This window comes from Bidens hawaiensis, unplaced genomic scaffold (genome assembly GCF_021521415.1).
Source record: "Bidens hawaiensis isolate Kalapana, Puna unplaced genomic scaffold, B.hawaiensis_p1.1 tig00006907_1, whole genome shotgun sequence".
Lineage (NCBI taxonomy): Eukaryota > Viridiplantae > Streptophyta > Magnoliopsida > Asterales > Asteraceae > Bidens > Bidens hawaiensis.
In genome coordinates, this window is record NW_027491473.1 from 337,073 (window position 1) to 362,947 (window position 25,875).

Genomic DNA, 25,875 nt, shown 5'->3' on the forward strand with positions numbered 1-25,875 from the left:
GAGCCCAATCATTGGAAACCCTAATACTATAAATACCACACCACCTCCACAGTTGGGGTCAAGCAAGAAATATATTCTGAATCCTTTACTCATTTTCACATTCTTATCTTCTCCTGCAATATCTTATTCTCACACCGGAGGGTTACCCCAAAGAGGACCCCTCTGTCCCTTTCTGAGGGGTAAGCTCACGGTGCTGTTCGTTTTGTAGGTGGAAGAACTCGTATCTCGGAAAACCATCGGTGATATAGCACACTCACACCCGAGGAACGTAGATCGAATACAAGTAAGTCGATACACGTTTCTTCAAACATAGTTAGGAAATCAACGACGTGTTTTTATGGTATTAATGTTTTATACGCGTGGACCAAAAGATAAGTTGACTATAAATAAACCAAACACCACAAATCATACGCAAACACACGAACCACCTTTTATTCCGCCCTTTTCATTTTTCAACTCCATCTCCATTTTCTTAAATTCCACATTCATTCCTTACAACAACAATAACAATAATCTTCCTTTCCTCGTCTCCTCCTCCTGTCGAATTTTGATCCTTCATTTCAACTTCTTGTTTGGATTTCGTAATCTTAATTGGTGATCAGTTAATATTATTCGATGACAACCGGCGGCGCCAACCCCGGCAGCCCGAGATTCGGGGGTGTATCCGCCCACCGCCGCCGTGCAAACGACGTCGTCACAATGGAACAACAAGAAAACAACAATGATGGTTTTGGTAGCTGCATAACCATCAGCCACCATAATAATAACAATAATAATATTAATGTTAATAATCTACTCCAAAAAGAGGTTCGGATAAATTATGGGAAATTCGGGAGGAATTTGAGACGTATGTTGCTTGGGTTATTGATTATTGTTGTGGGGTTTAGTGTGTTTGTGAGGGTTGTTACGTACAATGGAACAGAGGTGGAGATGGAGATGGAGGTGAGGTCGAATGCGCAAATGTTGATATTGAGAGATTATAAGAGTGGTATGATGAATGCTCAGAGGGTTTTAGCAGGCATTGATTATATTTCGAGTTCGTCCTTGTCCAAAAGGGTCTTGCATAAGTCCCTTGATGATTCTGTAAGTTTGTTTATTCCTCTAGCATGTTTAATTGATTAATTAGTTTTGATATTTTAATGGTTAACGAGTCGAGTCAAAACCGAGTTTGGGTTTGAACTTCAGATGAAAAATCTACAAGCTAGTTTGACTAGGATCAACTCGAAGTTATATGAGTTAGCTTGGTTCGGTTAGAAATACTGAAAACGGGTAAAAGTTTTGAGAAATTAATGAAAATTCAAATCAAAGTAAGTTTCCTTTTTAAGTTATTAGTTTTCTTAAGAAAAATTGTTTTATGAAAGAGGGTTTTTGAATTAAAAATGAAGTTATAATGCTTGATTTTAATACTTAAGGGTCAAAGATAAACAATTAACAAGTATAGCTAAACAAAATCAGTGTTTGAACTTAATATACAAGCTAGCTTGACTTGAATCGACTTGAAATTATACGAATTAGCTTGGTTTAGCTCAAAATATCGAAAACTAGCATTAGTTTTAAGAAGTTAAGAAAATTGTGGCTATAGGGTATTTTTTTTTTATTCCCAATTTAATCAAGTCAAATTAGTAAACACAAAATGGTCAAAGTATATTAGAGAGACAAGTAAGTTGGTAACAAGCTGCGTCAACATCTACTTTTGTATAATAAATCCGATCCTATTGAAAACAAAGTTACTATCTTTTCTTTGTTGATATGAAGATTAAAGCTTCTTTAAATTATTACCTTTTTCATGAAAATTTGTTTAATAAAACATGGCTTTGAAATAAAAATGAAGCTTCTTTATGGAAAAGCAGTAAAAACAATTTTTCTTTTTGTACAAAGGTTAAGATTAATTAAAAAGACTATAAAATGATGTATTTTTTTATGAACGACCAACTAAGTAACGCCGGGTACTCTGTACGCGGCCCTCATTGACTAAAGGTAGCCCGGGCCAGCCACTATTCCGGACGGACGAAGCCCCTAGTGGTCATCCACCTATTGAGGGATTCACCGTATAAAACCCGCCCCCCACGCCCGCCAAGTGGCACGACAGCGAGGAGCCGGTAAAACCGGGTAAGATTAGGATTCGAACCCTGGCAAGCCAAGGTCATCCCTCATATCTTCCATATAAATTGGTGATAGTGAGGTTTGAACCTCATACCTCTAACTAGTAAAGTAAGTGCTCTACAATTAAGTCAGATCCAATTTACTATAAAATGATGTATTTCAATAAGGGAAAATGAAGTGAATAAATAATTAATAAAAAGGAAATTAATATTATATGAAGTTTCCGTTATATTGACCCATGACGGCATGAGAATAATAATAATTGATGGGCAGCCTGCCATTTGCCAAAGAGTATTCAACTTGTGGAAAATCATCAAAATGGGAACCGAATGGAAGTCGTCATGTGAATCTTTAGTTGACCGTTAGAAGATTATTCATTAGCCTTAAATTACCTTTCTACCCACATCTTGTACAGTTCTTAACTGTCGTATTCGCCTCCACTGTTTCCAGTTGTAGGTAGACCTTTTATAAGAGTAACGGGAAAAACATTTATTTAATTTACTATTAGTCTATACAAACAAACGTAGTCACGGGTCTTTAGAGAGTTTTTTTCCAAACTGTTGATGGAAAAAATATTTATCATTTTGATGTTGATTAAAAAGTATTTACCAAACTAGTATTTACTATTTATTTTGTATTAATCTTTTACTTTTACATTAACATATTAGAATCTATATCTCTTTTCTTATTAAATTCATAAATTATATATTTTTATATCATATTTCTTTAATATTTTTTTCAATTAATCTAAAATCTTCTTTTTTTTTCACTTGCTGTTTTAGTTATGAATCTTTTCTTATTATTTCTTCTTTTAGTTGCTTTCTCTTTTTTTTTTCTTTTTTTTAAATCGTTATTTACGAATTTGGTAATAACTTTTTTTTGGTGTTTTTCCAATCACTTAACTCTTTTTTTACTTGGTTATGATTTTTTATCCGATCAATCCAATATCATCATTTTACGACTTTGCTTTTTGAATTTAGTTATGGTACTTAACGAACCTAACAAATATCAATTGAATTCGCGTCGAATACTCGCTGCATTGCTCGGGTTCTGCCAAGATCCGGGTTTTACCGATTTTTCATAAAATGAACATATTTAAAACTTAAAAAATGGGTAAAACTCGACGTTGTTAAAATCCAAGCGTTTACATTAGCACGATTGGTATATGGTAGGTTCGTTACGGTATCGGAATTAAACCCAAAAATTAAATTCTCAAAATGAGCATATTTATAACAAAAAAAACAACAAAAATCGGTAAAACCCGAGCGTTGCGGCGTCTATTCGACATATATTCGGTTGGATCCAAACATTCGTCCTGAACTCAAGTTTGTATAAGTTATACTCGTTATGGTACCAAAACTATACTCAAAAACACATTTTTAAAATAAATATATTATTAATTATAATAACTAAATTTCATATCTGATTTAGTAAGAAATAAATAATATAAAACTAACGATAAGGATGGCTGAGAAATGAAAACTAAATTGATAATTGAAAAAAAAAATTTAATAAATGAAAACAAAAGAAAATTTTCAAATCTGATTCAGTAAAATAAGGATGGCTGAGAAAAAAATAATATAAAACAAACGATATTGAATTACTAGCATAAAAATATATAAAACATATGATACGTAAATTGATAATTGATTAACTAAATAGGAAAATTAAAAATACCATTATGTTATTGTTAATGACTTAATGTAAAAGTAAAAGGTTAATACAAAATAAATAGAAAACACTAGTTTGGTAAATATTTTTTAATCAACACTAAAATGGTAAATAGTTATTTCACCAACACTAGTTTGAGAAAAAAATCGTTTTGAGATTTATTTTCAGAATTGACTGTTATGTCACATCTGTTTTAATATTATCTATTTTTGTAAAAACAAATTTCTTATCATTACTTTTGTACTTACAAAGTTACACGAGTCTTTTTTAATTTTCTAAACGGGTCATACTTTTACACTTAATATTCCATGACTAAGTTATGTATTTAACAAATCATAATTAGGCATCACGTTAAGAAACACACTAATTAAAATAAGTTTCAAATATCCCACTATGTCACGCAGTATAAAAGTAAGGTATAAATTAACTAGTTTAATAAAATCTCAAATTATTGTTTCATTGATGATAAACTAGTTACTTAATATAAATTCTACTTTAATCATTTCAGCTAGTAAACAAAATAGTAACTTAATAAAGTTTATTCCTCGTAGGTACCCGAAATATGGATGAAACCAAACAGTAGTCAGTATCATCAATGCATCACTAGACCTCGAGATCGAAGCAGTGAGTGACTTCCATTACAAGTGCTCAAACTTTAAAATGTTTATATCTAGTGTAGAGCTAACTCAAGTAAATTTTTATTTTCTTTTTTTTTTCAGAGAGTAGCTTTTCAACAAACGGGTATCTTCTCGTCCACGCTAATGGCGGATTGAATCAAATGAGGACAGGGGTGAATTCTCATTCTCATCTCAAACTTTGTACATTCAAAATCTTGCGTTTCAAGAATTCATTTATTGTTTAGTAACATTTACCATATTTATATGTTAGATATGTGACATGGTGGCTGTTGCAAAGATGATGAACGCCACTCTAGTTCTCCCGTCTCTTGATCATCAATCGTTTTGGACGGATCCTAGGTAGGATACGACGATACATATACAACATTTGATGGTATCAAGTTATATGAGTTAGGAACTCATGGCTGATGTTTTGTTTCCTTTTTATAGTGATTTTAAGGACATTTTCGATTGGAGGCATTTCATCGATGACTTGAAAGATGAAGTTGAAATTGTTGAGTCTTTACCACAAGAATACGCAAAAGTGAAGCCGTATGTCAAGGCTCCGGTTTCGTGGTCAAAGGTGTGTACTCAAATTCGAACTTTTCCATTTGTGTAAACTGTAAACCGTTTTTTTGACATAAACTTGTATTAATTTTTATGATTCAGTCAAGTTATTATAGAGGAGAAATGAAGGCATTGTTACGAAAACATAAAGTAGTTAAATTCACGCATTCGGATGCAAGGCTCGTTAACAATGGTCTCCCATCAATATATCAGAAACTCAGGTGCCGTGCAAACTATGAGGCTCTTCGTTACTCGGATGAGGTTGAGAGCCTAAGTAGAACGCTTGTTGGGAGACTTAGGAGGGACGGTCAGCCCTATATCGCGCTACATTTAAGGTACTACACCGCACTATGTTTCACTATAACTATATTTGTTGTAACATCCAGATATGATTTTAGGGCCAGGGTTTCCTTGGAAGCAGTCTCTATCCTTTAGGATAGAGTAATGATTTGCTTTACTAACCACCCTCTCTAGACCTTACAAATATTAACGTTTGTTTGTTAATATTTGTTGTAACGAACCTAACTGTGTGAGCGGTTTCCAGGTATGAGAAGGATATGCTTGCATTCACAGGGTGCAACCATAACCTAACAACAGAAGAGTCTAAAATACTTGAAACAATGAGATATGATGTGAAGCATTGGAAAGAAAAAGACATTAATGGCACAGAAAAGAGAAACCAAGGAGGGTGTCCTATGTCACCTAGAGAAGCTGCTTTATTTCTTAAAGCCATGGGCTACCCTACCAAAACCAAAATATACATCGTCGCGGGTGAAATATATGGCAATAACAGCTTGGACGCTTTCCGAGCTGAGTACCCGAACGTCTATTCACACAGCACCCTAGCCACCACCGAGGAGTTAGCAACACTTAACCGCCACCAGAACCGTCTAGCCGCCGTTGACTACAATGTGGCCCTTGAGAGCGATGTGTTTGCTTACACTTATGACGGGAACATGGCTAAAGCGGTCCAAGGGCACCGGATGTTCAAAGGGTTCCGTATAACGATAAACCCTCACCGACTACATTTTATTAAGCTGATTGATCAGCTGGATGCGGGTGAGATCTCGTGGGAGACATTTAGTTCTCAGGTTAAGACAATTCATAAAGACCGAGTGGGTGCACCATATAAGAGGCAACTCGGCCCTTCTCCAAAGCTAGAAGAGAGCTTTTACGCAAACCCATTTCCCGGGTGTATATGTGGTGGTGGTTCGAAAAATAAAACTATTCGGGTTTTACCTGATCGTGGGAACTCGTTACGGCCTTCGGAATAGATTCGTAATATTTTTTCTTATTATTAAATTCTTTAATGTCTTTTACGGGAGCCCTTTTGTATAGGAACATACGAGTAGTTTATCCGACAATGCAACGTAGAGTCACTGTAGCTCCGTCCTAGAGTTAAATAGTAGCATTCGGGTAGTTAAGGTTTCGTTATTTTTTGTTTATGTTGTTTCACAGTTGTTGTATAAGAAGAGTATTGTTTCATGACTATAATGATAATCATAAAACTTGTTTCAGAAGGTAAAGCCCAAACGCCCCAAAACCAATTACGCTATACGTAAACAAAAACTTTTAGGTTGTACACTTGTACATAAAACTTTAGATTGTTCATAACGCGTTCTTTTTTACTTTTTACTATGTGATTAACAAATGTAAAAGCTACCAAAATAAACGAGTTTGACCCACTTTTTACTAAAATAGACATGATTTTTCTGCCTGTGAATCCTATGGAGTAGATACATCTTAGACATCAGCCAAAATAGACATATTTATTGGTTAGTGGCATGGACTTATCGGCCAGCCGCTAAGTCCCTTCTAAGTTAGCGTATATGTTTAGGTGGATTTATCAGCTAGTTACGTGGACTTGCAAACTAATTCACCTTACAACATGACACGTGTTGCGCCGAAGCATACACATGGTGAATTAGATGAATTTGGCTAAGCCTCAACTTAGGAGGCGAGTCGGAGTCGGAGTCGGATTCGGGGTTCTCTGATTAACAGAAATCATCCATATCTATAGGATTTGTAGGTTGTAAATTCATTTCCATATTGGAAAAAGTTGGTGAACAAGGTGTATTTTGGTAAATTTCCCTTAACAAATTAGTGAATCTCTCTAAAGATCACCCCTATGATTACCACCACTATTGCTGCCAAACTTTAAACTTTCAAGCACTCAAATCATCACAGCAAAAAGTCTAATATAATCTTATGGAAACCAAACAAGTACAAGATTGCATGCATCATGTACAAGTCATCTCCACCTTAAATAGTATAAAGCAAGTTTTTTTTCCAGATCAGAATCTAACACTTTCTCCTTTCTAACCAACAAGTAAGAAACCAGTTACATGCCAATGCACTAAAACACCCACCATACCTACCACTAACATCTTCAAGTGCAAAAATACAACATTTTGTTCAACAAAATCAAATACCATAAACAAACACTAAATTCAAACAATTTGATCATGAAATATAGTAACATAACAACACGAAACCGTCACACGATCACAACAAGCAAAATCATTTACAATTCACATCAAACAACATCTAAACAAACTAGTGAAACAAACTCACCTATTGCTTCTCATTTGGTAACCCTTTATCATGAACCACCACAGGCTTCATCGCATACTCTTCAGGCAAAACCGGCTGCCGTTTGCTCAATATCGTCCACAAAAACATCCCGACAAAGCTTCCTAACGCCCCTAACCCGATCCCAAGTATAAGAGCCGAAAGAATCCTCATAACACAATCACTCTTCCTATCAACCTTCACCTTATCCCCCCCTTGTTTTAACAAACTCGGGTCCACCGGCTCGGAATGCATCCAATCAGGCGCCCGTCGGGTCTTGAAGCTCCACGAGTACACATTACATACTTGCGAAGAGTTCCAGTTAACCGAACTTAATCCCACAAAAAAGCCCTCTTTTTTGGGCCAGATTTTCAGTAAATCGACATGCTGGAATAGTATCGGATCGAGCGGTCGGTTTTCCCCAAATTTACTTAACCTAACCTCTAACCTTCTAGACATTGATTCATAATCAATCCACACTTGCAACCTGGTACCATTATTCAACCCTAATTTCAACAAATCAATCCCAATATGATTCCCATTAACATCATTATCCTTATCATTATCATTATCATTATACACCGATGTATCAAATTCAACACTCACGAACTTCAAAATATCATCGGAAAACACAATAAAAGCTAAACCATTACCGTTGCCGTTACCGTTACCGGAATCTGACGAGATTGAAAACGAGAAGTAAGTGGAGAAGGAGACGAGTTTCCTAGGGTTTCCAGAGTAAAACTTAACGGCGTTATTGTAAATGACTCGACCGGCACTGGAAGGTAACGGCGCCGTGAGTTGTAACGAGGTGGAAACCGTAGCATCGCCGGAGAGTGTGAGAATGGAGTCGAGTGATGGAGTGTGAGTGAAGTTTTTGAAGTAGAAGGATGAATTGGAGGCTGCGGTTAGGGTAATGAAGTGAATGGTGAAGAAGAATAAGAGGATTAAGAAGTAGTTTGAGGTGGACATTTGTTATGGTGTGATGTGAAATTGAGGAATTGGAGCTAGGGTTTGAGGGAGGATTAAAGATTTGTGGGGAGAGAGAGAGAGAGAGAGTGAAATAATAAATGATATTAAATAGTATGAGTGGGTTCTTTATGCTAGAGAGAGATAGAATAGAGCAAGTGTCTCTGGTTCTCTTACTTTTGCTGACTTGGGGAGTAGTAGAAGAATAAAAACTTAAAAAAAGTGTTGGGGTGGAATCTTTTTATAACATACTTCTTTACTTTGTTTTATTGACAGTTAAATACCCCCAAATTCTATTTGCTTTGTTACAACACTTTTTTTTCAATCGGCAACTTTCAATAAAAACAATACATCAAGACGTTAGAGGCCAAAGAAAATAATCCAAAAATTAGAAATCAAAAATTACACTAATCTTTCCATAACAACGATTTAAAAGTCGATCTATTTTTAATCCAAAGGTATCCTAATGACTTGATATTCTCCGCCACTTCAAACACCAAAATATCTTTTACGGAGAAAATTGTCTCATTGGTTGGCCTTGATGAAATTTCTAAACATAACTAAACCATTTGATTGGCTAGATTAACCGGACCGTGTACAACGGTTCATATTTTTCACAATTTGAGATCATCATCATCATCATCATCGTACTCAGTATATCCCACCAATGGCAATGCTATGGTAGGGTCTGAGGAGGGTAAGATGTAGACAGCCTTACCTCTATCCCATAGGGATAGAGAGGCTGCTTCCGGTGAGACCCCCGGCTCGATAGTAGTTTTGAATCAAGCCTTGGACATAAGACACATAACACTCAATCATCGGGACACCGGCTGATTGGTGCATGTGCCCTTGTCTTTCGGCTATCAACGCCACCACATGATGCCTGATTAACCTTCCGCCACTTTTAACTTTATTTTCACGTGATTAGTAAAATAACGTCAAAATTAGTGCAATTTTACTTTTGCCCACCCAAGGGTTCACACATATATACATTATATGTGCGCACCGCAAGCAGGGCGTATTTTTCACAATTTGAGATAATTTTTGCTTATCATTGCATTGTACAGTAAAAACTTTGAAATTTCAATATAATGGCAACGATTAAAAAATTGATTGTATTTTTAACTTTTTTTAGTATTGAGGAGTATAAACTTTGAAGTAAAAAAGAAAAAAAAACTTTAGACAGAGAACAGCTTAAATTAATAATCTATATGTATTCTCGTTATTGAAATATATATATTTTTTTAAAATCTAAAAAATATTTAGATTCATGTAAGTGAAAAAATATTTAGATTTTATATTTTTTTACTAAAGGTATATAAATTTTGAAAAAAGTATTTAATATTTATACGGTTCCAAACGTAAACCTTAAACAAACCGTTAAACTCCTAAGCCAGTCGAAACGGTAAATATATCTCGATTTTGATGGTCGGTTGGAGTCGTAGGTTATTTAACGCTTCATTCAAATCGGTGTTTTATTGTTTTTTTATAAAACATTGTGTCTATTAAACTTCATTGGTTATTATTATTATTATTTGGTTTTATGAAAGATTGATTGGTAATTGTATTATTGGCAAAGTGAAAACGGAGTTGATTGCAAGGCAAAAAGGAGTAAACTTTGTAAAGATGAGTGGCAAATGTGAAAATGTATATAATTGGTAGGGGACAGCTGTTCCTAGGATACGTATCCCTCCTCCTCCTCATGTACAATAAATTACCTTTCTTTACTTTTTCCCTTTATTTCACGTGACTTTCCCATTTTTAATTCTTTTTTGTGGTTCAAAAAGGATAAGCTAGTGGTCGGATGCATAGAATCACTACACCACAGTCCACACTACACAATGGAGGAGGTGGACATGCAACCAAGTTTCTATAAAACTGAATTCATTGACCTCTTTTATACCCTCCCAAAAAGCTCTTTTATTATGAGTGAAATATGAGTTCAAGTTAATTAGGTAATGTATCATTGATATATATTTCACCAGCTAAAAAATTATAAAAATCAAAAAGTAAAAAAATAAAAATAAAAAATCCCCTAAGGGAGGGAGAGTGAATGAATAAATTATGTGAGCTGGATTCAGAATTTCAGAGATGGAACTATGGTATCAGTGAGAACACTGCCGCCATCAAATCGATAGTGCGGTGTTTGAATGATACAATGGTACCAATAATGTGGTTGGTTATGGGTTTGCTTCATCGATCAAAATATCTCAATTTACGATTCAAGAATTTTTTATTTTAATTTACAAATTTTTATATTTTATTTTAATATTTATTTTATTTATTTAACCTATTAATTAAATATTCACACACAAATATAATCTTTTTTCAAAGAAAATCATCATTGTAGGCAATTTGATCTGATATTGCACAAATAAACATTGACTTGTATATAAACTTTTATTTGAAGTATACTGCAAACCAATCAATTACGATCGGGTAAATGACTAAACGCGATACATTTTGTCGTTTAAATGACAGCTAGTAAAAGTAAACTTTTTAAATAAACCCGATTAATACATTGGCTATATATATTTAAAGGACAAACTTTATAATTATGTCTTTCATATACTCTATAGCCAGCTAAGCCCAAAACCTATTGAAATATATATGAGGTGAGACATTCATTATGAATCATGAAATCACCTGGTCGTGTCTGATTTTAAATTTGTTTAGGGTGTTGCATATTTAGTTTAATATATTGGTTTTACTAATTATTAGAATCTTGAAGGTAGGTGTAGAAGCCAAAATAAGCATGACATCGACACTTGATCTTGTTCTTCTCCGGTTGTTTAATCTTGGGTGAAATTCCTAAAAAAACTAACATTGTTAGTTTCGTCACGGGGAACCCAGAGGGTTTAGCCAACCAATCTTTGGCGTGAGAATTAGGATCTTGGCGTTATGGTTTAGATAAATCTGAGAGTTAATATTGGGAATTTAGAAGATGGTCTAGAATTGAATTTGCTTTTCTATCTTTTGAAGGGTAACTGAGTTTCGGACTTTCGGGATCTTCCCCTCATGTATCCATGGGCCTTTCTATAAGACTATGAATTTTGGAGGGGCTTTTTCGCCCCACCACGTCACCGTCACATAGAAAACAGGGCTTTAAAGCCCTCATCCATAAAGCCTCGCTTTGGTTTGAAGCCCCTCATTGCCCCATGAGAGGGAGAGGGAAAGCATCCCATGGGCCCACCACACATCCCACATACCCCCCTCCCCCCCCCCCCCCCCCCGGCGGGTCTAGAACTCTAGATACAACCCCAACCCCTTAAAGCCCTCCTATGCCGCCCTGACACGTTGATCCACCCGCATACAGCCCCGTTTAATGCCCCTTTAAAGCCCACACTGTGTCTCCTCTCGGGCGGTAATCTTTGTGCATATATTTGCATTAATAGCAAACATTTCCATCAATGCTGCTTGCCCTTATATGTGGATTATTCAGTGAGACAGTGACCACTATTTTACCTTAACACGCTCATTTGTGAGTTGTGTCTCTGAGACCATGAACTTATCCCAGGAGTTTTGGATTCTTTAATGGGCCGGGCGTCTTACACGGGGTTTCCATATCAGTAGGAAAGTTAAATTTAAACAAGCTATTGTTACATATTTTATGGGAAGAAATCGATTTCAATTGTTTGGACGAAGACTATATTTAACGTATTAGTTATTCTTACAAAAACTACAGTTTATTGTCTGGTAGTTGTGTTTGACTAATTATACTTACATTTTCATAACCATCATTTCACGAACTACAACATGACAAAGATCCCCATACACCTCTTTAATTTCATATATATATTACATTTAAGCCAAATACTTTTCCAGTTTTTCCACTTCCTCTACGCTTCCAATGTATAGAGGAACTCGCTGATGAATCTGAAAAACAAAATCCAACATTCCATATCAGTTTCATTTCTACAAGAACGCCCCAATCTGTAAATAGAGTCGGCTCAATCTTTTCTACCTTAAGCAAATTATAAAATCGGGCTTCTTTTCGTAAAAAAATATTTTTTTCACTAATTATTCTAACACATGAAAATATGAAGACACCCATACTTTGTATAGTTTTATAAAACAAGTAGTTACACGTATTAAATTTAAATTAAGTTTTATCGAAAAAAAAGTTATATCAATTCTTTTATATTTGTTATCAAAACTTGAAATTGGGGCCACTTAAAATGTGGCCCCAGGTTTCAGCCTCTTTTTTTAACAGTTGAGCCGCCACTAGTTTTTAATTTTTACGAACCTCGGTTGGCTGGATGTCAAGTACTCGTTGATGCCCATCGGACCCCTTACCACCGGCTTGTTCAACCAAGTAACTCATCGGGGCACACTCATACAAGAGTCTAAGCTTTCCATTCTTACTCTTCTTGTCACGCGGGTATCCATAAATCCCTCCATACAAAAGCGTCCGATGAAAATCACCAACCAAACTACCAATGTACCTAGCTGAATACGGCTTCCCCGAAGGGCCCGGGTCCTTTAAATCATCCATGTACTTCTTGAGCGTCCCATAGTTGATAGTTTCCTTCATTAAACGAGTAAATCTTTCCAGATTTTGGAATTTGAATATTTTCGTGAGTACAAACTCGCCGTACATTGGATCTAAAGTGAACGCGTAAACACCGGTTCCTATCGAGAGGACGAAGATTACGGAGCTTGAGTACATACAGTAACCGGCTGCTAGTAGGTTGGTTCCGGGCTGGCATACATTGACAATGCACTTCTGTTCTACACTGTCAAGCTGCAGTTTGACTTTATGGTCAGACATTTTAAATACAAGTTTTGCATATATTCAGCAAATAATTTGGCTCAAAATTCTATCTTCAGTTAATACTATGTTGCAACTCCACTCATGTATCTAGTATATCTAATAATTTAGATCGACCAACTTTTTATCTTAAGCCCATTTATAAAAATAAAATTAAGTGTAAACTTAAAGCAGCAAGAGCTGTATTTATCATAATCCAATAATACATGAATTAAGGTAATTAAATAGTTACCGTGAAGTCATCTCCAATATCAGCCAGACACTCATCATTGGGACTGTATATTCCAAAAATAGAACAAGTTGAAACAGCAGCATCAATGTTGGATGATCCATCAAGAGGATCAAACACCACAATGTAGTTACCCGAGTAACTCTCTTCCACCGCCACCGGCACGTCCTCCTCCTCGGACGCAATGATTCCAGTCCTTCCGCTTGATCTCAAACAATTCGAAAACACCTAATCAATTCACACATGTTTAAAGAGTAGTTGCACATCGACATAGAAGACAAACGGGCAACAAACTGCGTCGCTGACACTTTTTATATTGCAAAACTATAATATTCATATATCTTGGAGTCATAACATTATTATTCATTTCATGACACTTAACAGGAATTATATATTCTTAACATAACAAACCTCATTGGATACAACATCAAGTTTCTTCTGATCCTCACCCTGAACATTAACCGCTCCCTGGACTCCGGTAAGGTTCGATATGCTAGCTCGTTGGACCAACGATGCAATCTGCTTACACGCCATCTGTAAGGCCCCAAACCGGTAGCCCTACTTTAGCGTCGGATTTACTCATAAACACAGTTCTTGCAATCAGAGTTAATTAAAACTTTCGCGGAAACGTTTACTTGAAGCATTCGTTACAAAACATTCAATCTCTTCTCTGATACTATAAAACAAATCAGTAAATTTAAAACATCTTTTCTTCCATCTTAAGATGTCAGCCGTTCAATCCATGCCATGTGCCATCCTCATGCTAGTTCTTTGGTCTGATCACCTGCGTGCATACTAAAAGTCAGCTACGCTGAGTGAGTTCTAGTTAATCAAGCAATTTATCATACAACCACTACATGCATCATATACGTATCCGCAGACACGTAGTCCACTATCTAACCTGCTTACCTTACCACTTAGCCTCTTATTTACACCTACCACCTTGCCACTTTGCCACTTTAATAACGTATAACGTTATGCCACTTTGCCACTTTAATAACGTATAACGTTATGCCACTTTGCCACTTTGCCGCTTTAATAACGTAGTCACGTATAGGCTTACCCTACCACGTACTATCGTCGTGCCACTAACACTCTTACTACACTCTTGCCACTTCTAACACGCTCTACCTCTACTTGTCTACAACATGCTTCATATCATTTACATAATAAGCAAGTCACATCATAGCATTCATACACACTAATAACCACTTGGCAATCACTAACCTTGGCGATGCGTGCAATATCCGAAGATCGTTCACGCACCAACAAGTATTATATAATAGCTACCTCGTATAACATCTATAGCATACACTTACCACTTAAGGTAAGTGTATTCACACTTCACATCGAGTATGCACACAGCCTCGAAAACATAACAAGGAAATGGGGCTAGAAACTCACCTGAACACGGTTACGTTCACCGTTAATCGTAATCCCTTTCTTCAGTTGTGCACGGCTGACTGTATAACAAGTATACGTATCAATTAACTATCACTACTCATATTGTATTTCTATCTTTATATGACCCACAACGAACGGGGGTCCGGGGGCAGCGCCCCTGGCAGCGGGGTCTAGGGGCGGCAGCCCCTAGCAGGGTCCAAGGGGCAGAGCCCCTGGCTGGGGTCGAGCTGCCAGGTCAGCTTGGAAAAATTTTATTTCCATTAACTGTCTTAACACATTTTTCATTAGGTTTTTAATTTATTTTCTAAGCGAACTTAACTATAGGCGAAGTTAAACCTTAGGCGAACTTAGCTTTAGGCGAAGTTAAACCTTAGGCGAACTTAGCTTTAGGCGAAGTTAAACCTTAGGCGAACTTAGCTTTAGGCGAAGTTGTCATCAGGCGAACTTAGCTTTGCAGGCGAAGTTCATCAGGCGAACTTAGCTTGCAGGCGAAGTTGTCGGCTGCAGCTACTGTTCGTCCTTAATCATCTTCGTTTCTTAACCAAATAACTCGATTTAGGTATCCACGGAATCGTCTGACCAGCGCCTACAAACCCTAACCATCAAATCGACCTAACATCGATGTTTAAAGGGTGCGATTTAGGCATATAGTGTAACACCCCGACCAAAGGCGGATTATACATCGGGGCGCCACATATTGTTTCATTACTCGTGACACTATTGGGTGTCAATATTTAATAAATACATTCATTCACGCATGCGCAACGTATACATAAGATATAAATAAACCAACTTAAATCAATATATTATAAATCAAAATATTCGAACAGCAATAACTTGTCTTGATACATTTTAATCTAGGTCCAAAAGTAAAAACGTCCTATGTGTCCACAAGCTCCAAAACAGCTACTGCAAACCTGAACATGTGTTAAAATAAACGTCAAACACTTGCGTGTTGGTGAGAAATCAAGTTTAATACAATACATAGATAGCAATAAATCTGCGCGCAACACGTGTATGTCTGGTGTTTAACAAGGGTGCAATCAGATTGTGATCAAGCCTAGATAGATCATAGCTCATAGTTCAAAGTTCAATCCGTGCTCCCAATTGAGCACAAAAACGAGAAAACATTTGTGCAAGTGTAAAACAAGAAAACCGTAAACGATAGGTCTCCCGTGTTCATCTAATGGATCCATGAAAACTGCGGAATAGGCCGAACAAAGCGGTTAATGATACACACATACAAATAAACAGCCGAGTAAACGTCCTCAACACATGGGATACTGCGCGACTAAAGCTCATAAACAAGTTTAAGACTAAGTTTGTATGAACACATGAACATCCCAAAACATTAAAAATAAAAAGGGATTAGGTACGAGATTACTCACTTGATAAAGATGCGATGATAGATAAAGCAAGAACCAACTTTAAACAAGCACAAGTTAACCTATAAACAAGATTATTGTTTTAATGATTTGTTTTAAGTCTTGATTATAAGTTAGCATAATTAATAAGTAAATTATTATATATAATATATATATATTACCGGAAAAGCAAGGCAGAACGGAGAGGAAGACGGAGGCAGAGAGGAGGCGGCAGAGAGAGCAAGGAAAACAGGAGAGATTAAGTGTTTGTGTGTGTAGTGTTAAGAAAATAATACTATTATTTATAGGAAAACCCTAGGAGACATAAATCCAGAAAAAGGGGAAAAGGTTCCAAGACAAACAGAACAAGACAAAACAAAAGATAACAAAAGATATCAAAAGATATGGCAGCTGCAGGGGGCAAGATAAAGCTGTCAGCGAACAGTAAAAAGGCATGGGCAGTTCAGAAAAAGGTACTGGTCAAGCATGGCAAAAGCAGATCTCAAAAGATAATGTCAGTCACTTTTTCTGCCAACCAATGGGGTTGGTGCGCATGCTGCGCCGAAAGTAACTTTTCAGACATTAGATAGGTTAGGTCAACAGCTCAGAAGATAAGACAACACAAAAGCAAACGGCTAGATTAAACAGAAGAAAACTCAAAGGGTTCAGCGCGAGAAGGCTAAGGCGCGAAGGCAGACACAGAAGGTCAAGAGAGCGCGAGCGCGAAGGCAGACAAAAACAACCTTAACGCGTCGCGGAAAGAACTACATTTCCATGCGCACTGCGGGAAGAACCACATTTCTTAGCGCGCCGCGGGAGGAACTAAGATTCCTAGCGCGCCGCGGGAAGAACTATAATTCTTCGCGCGTCGAGGGAACTACAAATCCTTAGCGCGTCGCGGGAAGCGTTCGTCTCGCGTATCGCAGGAACAGATGGTCTTCACGCAGGATTCCTTGTAAGGGAGTCTGGCGCGTGGAGCTGCGCAGACAACCTTAGGCGGGAAGGAACAAAGGACAAGCAAAGAGGGAAACAAGGCTTAAGGGCGGGACGGCGACAAAAGGGAAAAGAAGGCGGAAAGAGAGAAGGAGAGGGACGGGACAGCGGGAAGGAAACGAAAGGCGGGAAGGAAAACATATTATTATTAAAAGTAAAATATAAGTATAAATAAATACTAAATCATAAAAGAAAGAGATCGGGTCAGAGAAACGGGTACCTGGGTCGGGTCGGATCAGGGCAGATGTCACAGTCTCCCCTACTTTAAGAAATTTCGTCCCGAAATTTATCTCGAAGTAGGTTGCGCAGAGAACAGGTGCGGGTACTTGATCTTCATTTGATCTTCACTTTCCCATGTAAACTCGGCTCCGCGCTTGGACTCCCAACGAACTTTCACGATAGGGATACGACTGCGCTTGGTTTGCTTAACCTCGCGATCCATAACCTCAACAGGCTTCTCAATAAAATGCATAGTTTCATCAACTTGAACTTCATCAAGTGGAATGTGAAGGTTCTCGTCAGCTAAACACTTCTTGAGATTGGATACATGGAACGTTGGATGCACATTACTGAGCGCGGGCGGCAGGTCAAGTCTGTAGGCAACTTTTCCCACACGCGCGAGAATCTTAAATGGACCAACATAACGAGGAGCAAGCTTACCCTTCTTCCCAAAGCGGACAACACCTTTCCAAGGCGACACTTTGAGGAGAACAAGATCACCAACTTGAAATTCGAGAGGCTTCCGCCTACGATCTGCGTAACTCTTCTGTCGGCTTCTGGCAGTCAGCAGATGATCACGGATTTTGGCGATTTTATCGGTTGTCTCTTGAACAAGTTCGGGTCCTGTGATTTGAGTTTCACCCACTTCGCTCCAACAAATCGGGGAGCGGCACTTACGACCGTAAAGTGCTTCAAATGGGGCCATACCGATACTGGAATGATAGCTGTTATTATAAGAGAACTCGATCAAAGGCAGGTGCGAATCCCAATTACCTCCAAAATCAAGAACACAAGATCGGAGCATATCCTCAAGAGTTTGAATAGTTCGCTCAGACTGACCGTCAGTCTGAGGATGATATGCCGTACTCATGTCCAAGCGAGTTCCTAGCGCAGATTGGAGAGATTTCCAAAAGCGAGATATAAAACGGCCATCGCGATCGGATATGATGCTCAAAGGAGTACCATGGCGGCAGACAATTTCCTTGACATAAAGCTGCGCGAGTTGCTCAACACGGTAGTTTTCACGAATGGGCAGAAAGTGAGCAGACTTAGTCAAACGATCCACTATTACCCAAATGCTATCATGTTTGCTTGCTGTCAAAGGTAACTTGGTAATAAAGTCCATCGCTACACATTCCCATTTCCACGTAGGAATTTCTGGTTGTTCGAGCAAACCAGATGGGCGTTGGTGTTCAGCTTTTACTTTAGAACAAGTCAGGCATTTAGCTACGAACACAGCAATATCCTTTTTCATACCGGGCCACCAATAAGTAATGCGCAAATCCTTGTACATCTTATCAGTGCCAGGATGAATAGAATACCGAGATTTATGCGCTTCACACAGGATATCAGCGCGAAGATTCTCATCAAAGGGAATCCAGATGCGATTAAGATAGCAGAGAATTCCACTCAGATTAGAAACAAAATGCGCTTCCGCGCCACACGCTAACTCGGCGCGAAGGTTACCATTACTGATGGATGCGCGCTGCGCGTCACGAATACGCGATTCAAGGTTGCTCTGAATCGGCGCAAAGTGAAGCTGGGTGCGCGGCAAGATACAGTTAAGCTGGCAGGGTTTTCGGCTGAGCGCATCGGCTACCACATTAGCCTTACCAGGATGATACCGGATCTCACAATCGTAATCGCTGATGAGTTCGTTCCATCGGCGTTGCCTCATGTTAAGTTCCTTCTGATCAAAGATATGCTGAAGGCTTTTATGGTCAGTGTAGAGGATACACTTAGTACCATAAAGGTAGTGTCTCCAGATCTTCAAGGCAAAAACAACTGCACCAAGTTCGAGATCGTGTGTTGTATAATTCTTTTCATGAACCTTAAGTTGCCTTGATGCGTAAGCGATAACCTTGCCTCGTTGCATAAGAACACAACCGAGACCTTGGTTGGATGCATCGCAATACACGACAAAATCATCATTACCCTCAGGTAGCGCAAGAACAGGAGCTTCACACAACAAACGCTTGAGCGTCAGAAAGGCTTCTTCTTGCTTCGAGCCCCAAATATACGGTTTACCTTTGTGCGTTAGAGCTGTTAAAGGCAAAGCGATCTTCGAGAAGTTCGAAATGAAGCGCCGGTAATAACCAGCTAAGCCCAGAAAGGAACGGATCTCAGAAGGAGAGGATGGCGTAATCCAGTTCTTGATTGCTTCAATCTTGGATGGGTCGACATGAATACCCATCTTGTTAACAACATGACCAAGAAACTGTACTTCATTAGACCAGAATTCACACTTGGAAAGCTTGGCAAAGAGCTGCTCGGCTCTAAGCTTTTGCAACACCAACCGAAGATGTTGCTCATGCTCGGCCTTGGTCTTAGAATACACCAGAACATCATCGATAAACACAATCACGAATTTATCCAAGAAAGGCCTACACACCCGATTCATTAGATCCATGAAAACGGCGGGTGCGTTGGTTAAACCGAAGGACATGACCAAGAATTCAAAATGGCCATAACGAGTTCGAAAAGCAGTCTTCGGGACATCTTCATCGCGGATACGCAACTGGTGATAGCCAGAGCGGAGATCAATCTTCGAGAAACAAGAGGCACCTTGGAGTTGATCAAAGAGGTCGTCAATACGCGGTAAGGGATACCGGTTTTTAATGGTGAGTTTGTTCAACTCGCGGTAATCAATACACATGCGAAACGATCCATCTTTCTTTTTAACGAACAACACCGGAGCACCCCAGGGCGAAGAGCTAGGGCGAATGAATCCTTTAGCAGTCAACTCTTGAAGTTGGCTGGCCAATTCTTGCATCTCAGCGGGTGCAAGACGGTAAGGAGATTTAGCTACGGGGGAAGCACCAGGGACAAGATCAATACGGAACTCGACTTCACGAGCGGGAGGGATACCAGGAAGATCATCAGGAAAAACTTCAGGGAAATCACGCACAACAGGGATATCGCGAAGCTTCTTCTCTTCAGCAGGTTTGACCACATGGGCTAGAAATGCAATACACTTCTTCCGCATGAGTCTTTGGGCTTCGGCGCAAGACATAAGCTTAAGACCACTGGAGGGTTTTTCGCCGTAAATATGAAGATCACCATTTTCTCGAGGTATGCGAATCAATTTCTTGGCGCAAATAACTTCGGCGCGATAATGCGAAAGCCAGTCCATACCAATGATAACATCGAAGCTTCCAAGAGGCATGGGGATGAGGTCGATCAGAAAATCGTTTTCGTTAAGGTTAAGCGTACAATCCTTAATCACAGAGTTAATTAAAACATTTTCACCATTAGCCAATTCAACTGAAAAATCTTCTTTTAAATCGCTGCGCGGTCGCGCAAGCTTCTGCTCGAAGGCGCGAGAGATAAAACTTCGATCGGCGCCAGTATCAAAAAGTATAGAAGCATAAAATCCGTTAAGCAAAAATGTACCATTAACTACGTCATTATTCGCTTGCGCTTGGTGCGCGGTTATGTTAAAAGCTCGTCCACGCGTCACTTGGTTTGAAATCTGGTTCACCGGATTCGCTTGCGTAATCTGAACTTGTAGCCTTGGGCACGCGTTCCGGAAATGACTGGGATCACCGCAGTTATAGCACGACCTGGGTCGTGGGTTTTGGTATGTTGGTTGTGGATTCTGCGGGTAGACTGGTGGTATTGGCGCAATTGGATTGGCGGGAGGGACTCTACAGAACTCAGCAGAGTGACCAACGCGGCCACATCGGTTACATTGTCGACACGGGGTTTGGGTTGGGTGGTGAAGTCTACAGGTTGGGCAAAAGGGTTGATTTCCTGTGTAAGGTTTCTTAAGTGGCGGGGCAGGGAGTGCGGGATTGGTTAAGGCATAGTTATGGACTACAGGAGGTGTTGGGTAGGCTGACAGAGGGTTAGGCGCATAAACTGGAGGTTGGTATGCGGGTTGCTGGACAATGGGCGGGTTGGTAAGCGCATAGGCCTTGCGCCTGCGCTTGAGGTTGTTACGGTTTGAGGGTTCAGGTTTGGTTTCTGTTGGTTCAGGGACAGTCTTGGTGGGTTTGGTTTTCTCAGATCCCCGCAGGAACAGGGTTCCTGCTCTGACATGGTTGTCGCTGAGCACAGCGGCCAACTCGATGGCGTCAGAGAGGGTAACTGGGTTTCTGGCCCATACAGAATCTTGAATTTCCATGGGGAGACCCCCAAGGAATTTCTCGATTGCTCGGCGTGAAGGGGTAACAAGGTGAGGGACCAGTAAGCTTAGCTCGTGGAAGCGCGTCGCGTACTCGCGCGCTTCACCGCTGTACTGCTTAAGATTCCAAAATTCCTCCTCCAGGCGCTTAACTTCGTTGGGAGGGCAGAATTCTCGCGTAAGAATTTCCTTGAATTCCTCCCATGTCATGCTAGAAGCAGCCTCTGCGCCACGCGCATGAGCTACTCCATTCCACCATGTAAGCGCTCTGGATTCCAGGACACTGGAAGCATACAGGGTTCGTCTGTCTGAGGGGCATTGGGTGTGGAGGAAAGTGTTTTCTATCTTCTCGAGCCACTGGAGCATCACGGTGGCTCCTTCAAGACCTGTGAACTTTGGAGGGTTACCCGCGTTGAAGGATTTAATGTTATAACTGGAGGTATTGTTTTGGCTCAAGGCTTGGGCTATTGCGGCGGCCATTTCCTGGGAACGTTGCTGTCTACGCATGCGCGAGGCTTCTCTTCTCTGAAATCGGCGAGATAGCGGAGGCATTCTATAAAAATTTTAATTTTAGTTAATATCTTGGCTTTAGCACAAAGTATAACCTCGAAGAGCTTGGTTTCACGGAGTTAGATACTATCAAAAGTTAAAGTAAAATAAATGACCCTAATTGCAGACTTAATAAAGGTAACAAATTCGAATCAAGAATCGACAATTCATGTATCACCACGACTTTCCGAATTCCCAATTTAAAATATACGAGCAAACGAGTATTGGAGATTGACGATTCATGTATCACCATAACTTTTCAATCTTCAATATAAAATACACAAGAAAATGAGTATTGGAGGTTGACAATTCATGTATCACCATGACTTTTCAAGTCTCCAACCTCAGAACATAATCGTAAATGGAAATTGAAAATCAACTATTCATGTATCACCATGACTTTTCGGATTTTCAAACCCAACAAACGAATATGTAAGAAAAATCAATAAAAATCGAAATTCAACAAAAATCGAAATATCGCGGAATAAAACATAAAATCATATACTGCGCAAGCGCGAGCATATTCATAAATAACGAGTAATTAATAATAAGCGCGCAAACATGAGATTTCTCTCATGCGCGAGAAGGGACTCTTAGGTATTCTAGGCCGTTACGTCTAACCACCTATCCTAAAGTCAACGAGCTCTGATACCAATCTGTAACACCCCGACCAAAGGCGGATTATACATCGGGGCGCCACATATTGTTTCATTACTCGTGACACTATTGGGTGTCAATATTTAATAAATACATTCATTCACGCATGCGCAACGTATACATAAGATATAAATAAACCAACTTAAATCAATATATTATAAATCAAAATATTCGAACAGCAATAACTTGTCTTGATACATTTTAATCTAGGTCCAAAAGTAAAAACGTCCTATGTGCCCACAAGCTCCAAAACAGCTACTGCAAACCTGAACATGTGTTAAAATAAACGTCAAACACTTGCGTGTTGGTGAGAAATCAAGTTTAATACAATACATAGATAGCAATAAATCTGCGCGCAACACGTGTATGTCTGGTGTTTAACAAGGGTGCAATCAGATTGTGATCAAGCCTAGATAGATCATAGCTCATAGTTCAAAGTTCAATCCGTGCTCCCAATTGAGCACAAAAACGAGAAAACATTTGTGCAAGTGTAAAACAAGAAAACCGTAAACGATAGGTCTCCCGTGTTCATCTAATGGATCCATGAAAACTGCGGAATAGGCCGAACAAAGCGGTTAATGATACACACATACAAATAAACAGCCGAGTAAACGTCCTCAACACATGGGATACTGCGCGACTAAAGCTCATAAACAAGTTTAAGACTAAGTTTGTATGAACACATGAACATCCCAAAACATTAAAAATAAAAAGGGATTAGGTACGAGATTACTCACTTGATAAAGATGCGATGATAGATAAAGCAAGAACCAACTTTAAACAAGCACAAGTTAACCTATAAACAAGATTATTGTTTTAATGATTTGTTTTAAGTCTTGATTATAAGTTAGCATAATTAATAAGTAAATTATTATATATAATATATATATATTACCGGAAAAGCAAGGCAGAACGGAGAGGAAGACGGAGGCAGAGAGGAGGCGGCAGAGAGAGCAAGGAAAACAGGAGAGATTAAGTGTTTGTGTGTGTAGTGTTAAGAAAATAATACTATTATTTATAGGAAAACCCTAGGAGACATAAATCCAGAAAAAGGGGAAAAGGTTCCAAGACAAACAGAACAAGACAAAACAAAAGATAACAAAAGATATCAAAAGATATGGCAGCTGCAGGGGGCAAGATAAAGCTGTCAGCGAACAGTAAAAAGGCATGGGCAGTTCAGAAAAAGGTACTGGTCAAGCATGGCAAAAGCAGATCTCAAAAGATAATGTCAGTCACTTTTTCTGCCAACCAATGGGGTTAGTGCGCATGCTGCGCCGAAAGTAACTTTTCAGACATTAGATAGGTTAGGTCAACAGCTCAGAAGATAAGACAACACAAAAGCAAACGGCTAGATTAAACAGAAGAAAACTCAAAGGGTTCAGCGCGAGAAGGCTAAGGCGCGAAGGCAGACACAGAAGGTCAAGAGAGCGCGAGCGCGAAGGCAGACAAAAACAACCTTAACGCGTCGCGGAAAGAACTACATTTCCATGCGCACTGCGGGAAGAACCACATTTCTTAGCGCGCCGCGGGAGGAACTAAGATTCCTAGCGCGCCGCGGGAAGAACTATAATTCTTCGCGCGTCGAGGGAACTACAAATCCTTAGCGCGTCGCGGGAAGCGTTCGTCTCGCGTATCGCAGGAACAGATGGTCTTCACGCAGGATTCCTTGTAAGGGAGTCTGGCGCGTGGAGCTGCGCAGACAACCTTAGGCGGGAAGGAACAAAGGACAAGCAAAGAGGGAAACAAGGCTTAAGGGCGGGACGGCGACAAAAGGGAAAAGAAGGCGGAAAGAGAGAAGGAGAGGGACGGGACAGCGGGAAGGAAACGAAAGGCGGGAAGGAAAACATATTATTATTAAAAGTAAAATATAAGTATAAATAAATACTAAATCATAAAAGAAAGAGATCGGGTCAGAGAAACGGGTACCTGGGTCGGGTCGGATCAGGGCAGATGTCACATATAGGTTACGGGTTCTTTTATCAATCGATTAACCCATCAAATCGTAACCATTTTCAGTAAGTTTAGCTTTGTTTTTACCATACAAACACAGATCTATCATTTCTATACTAATCCAAACCTAAACGAACAAGTTCTCGATATAAACGTACCGTAAATGAGTCGAACTACGAACACGAGCTGGTCTTGTTGCTTTGGTTCGTCACGACGATCTAGCACCAACGAGCTCGGGTCCTCGCCTTTGGATCTTGGTTCGGGTTGTGTGTTTTGGGGTGTGTAGAGATTAGGATGGATAAATGGATGGAATGGAAATGATTGGGGTTTAAGGGGGTATTTATACTCCCTTAAGCCCATGGACCGAAGGCCCATATTTCCTTTTGGTCCCTATCTAATCCCATCTAACTATCCTACTAAGTCTTCATATTTTGCTATTATTATTATCGTTCCACTAACTCTTTTATTTCACCCGACAAAATAATATATTAAATATTACTTTAGAAATTTCGGGATGTTACACCATCGAAATGCTGGACAAGACAATTGTAAGCTCAGCATCAATGACACCGGATTGCTCTTGCTTCAACAACCAGTTTGTTAATGTCACTATTTGGTAAGAACTTGTTTTCTTTACAGATTCCGCCTCTGATGCCACCGCCATGCACCGGATTCCTCCGGTGCTGGTGGTGGCAGTGGAGGCGGACCCCACGGGCCGTCGCTTGGAGCATGAAAAGAGGGTGGTTTTGAGAGGTGTGAGACGTGAAATAGAGTGGGAACTTGAGAAGTGAAGGAGGTTTGATGATGTAGTGGCTGCTGCCATGGGTGATGGTTGAAATGACAAGATTTGTGTTGTGTTTTGATCATGTATGTTTATGTTTATTAAAAGATGAGATTGAGTTATGGAAAATGTAAGGCTGATAAGAGGGTGTATTCTCATGGGTCCCATGCATTCACCACTCATTTGTGATCCTTGAAGGAGTTATACAAGAGAGATTATTTGGAATCAACAATTTGGTTTTCAAATAATAAGATCTTAATGTTTTAAACTATATATCAGTGTAGTGGGGCCAAAGCGCCAGGAACACCACCCCATGACGCTATGGGGCGCCGGG

General features: G+C 39.3%; 3 protein-coding genes across 3 annotated transcripts; 1 reads left to right on the forward strand and 2 right to left on the reverse strand.

Annotated features, from left to right (window-relative positions):
- The first annotated feature begins 503 nt into the window (after positions 1-503).
- Positions 504-6,655, forward strand: LOC143633816 (O-fucosyltransferase 28-like). Its single transcript, XM_077102052.1, has 7 exons — positions 504-1,083; positions 4,326-4,398; positions 4,494-4,564; positions 4,663-4,751; positions 4,842-4,974; positions 5,061-5,293; positions 5,503-6,655. The coding sequence occupies exons 1-7, from the start codon at positions 616-618 to the stop codon at positions 6,230-6,232; spliced, it is 1,797 nt and encodes a 598-aa protein (XP_076958167.1). The 5' UTR covers positions 504-615; the 3' UTR covers positions 6,233-6,655.
- Positions 6,656-7,387: 732 nt separating this feature from the next.
- LOC143633815 (putative L-type lectin-domain containing receptor kinase S.7) lies at positions 7,388-8,543 on the reverse strand. The gene has a single exon (XM_077102051.1). It carries the CDS (start codon positions 8,499-8,501, stop codon positions 7,533-7,535), a length of 969 nt encoding a protein of 322 aa, XP_076958166.1. The 5' UTR covers positions 8,502-8,543; the 3' UTR covers positions 7,388-7,532.
- A 3,729-nt stretch (positions 8,544-12,272) lies between these two features.
- On the reverse strand, positions 12,273-25,648 carry LOC143633801 (fructose-1,6-bisphosphatase, chloroplastic-like). The gene is made up of 5 exons (XM_077102041.1): positions 25,283-25,648; positions 13,910-14,028; positions 13,502-13,726; positions 12,745-13,242; positions 12,273-12,374 (listed from the first exon to the last, which is right to left on the reverse strand). The coding sequence occupies exons 1-5, from the start codon at positions 25,581-25,583 to the stop codon at positions 12,303-12,305; spliced, it is 1,215 nt and encodes a 404-aa protein (XP_076958156.1). The 5' UTR covers positions 25,584-25,648; the 3' UTR covers positions 12,273-12,302.
- Between the last annotated feature and the right edge of the window lie 227 nt (positions 25,649-25,875).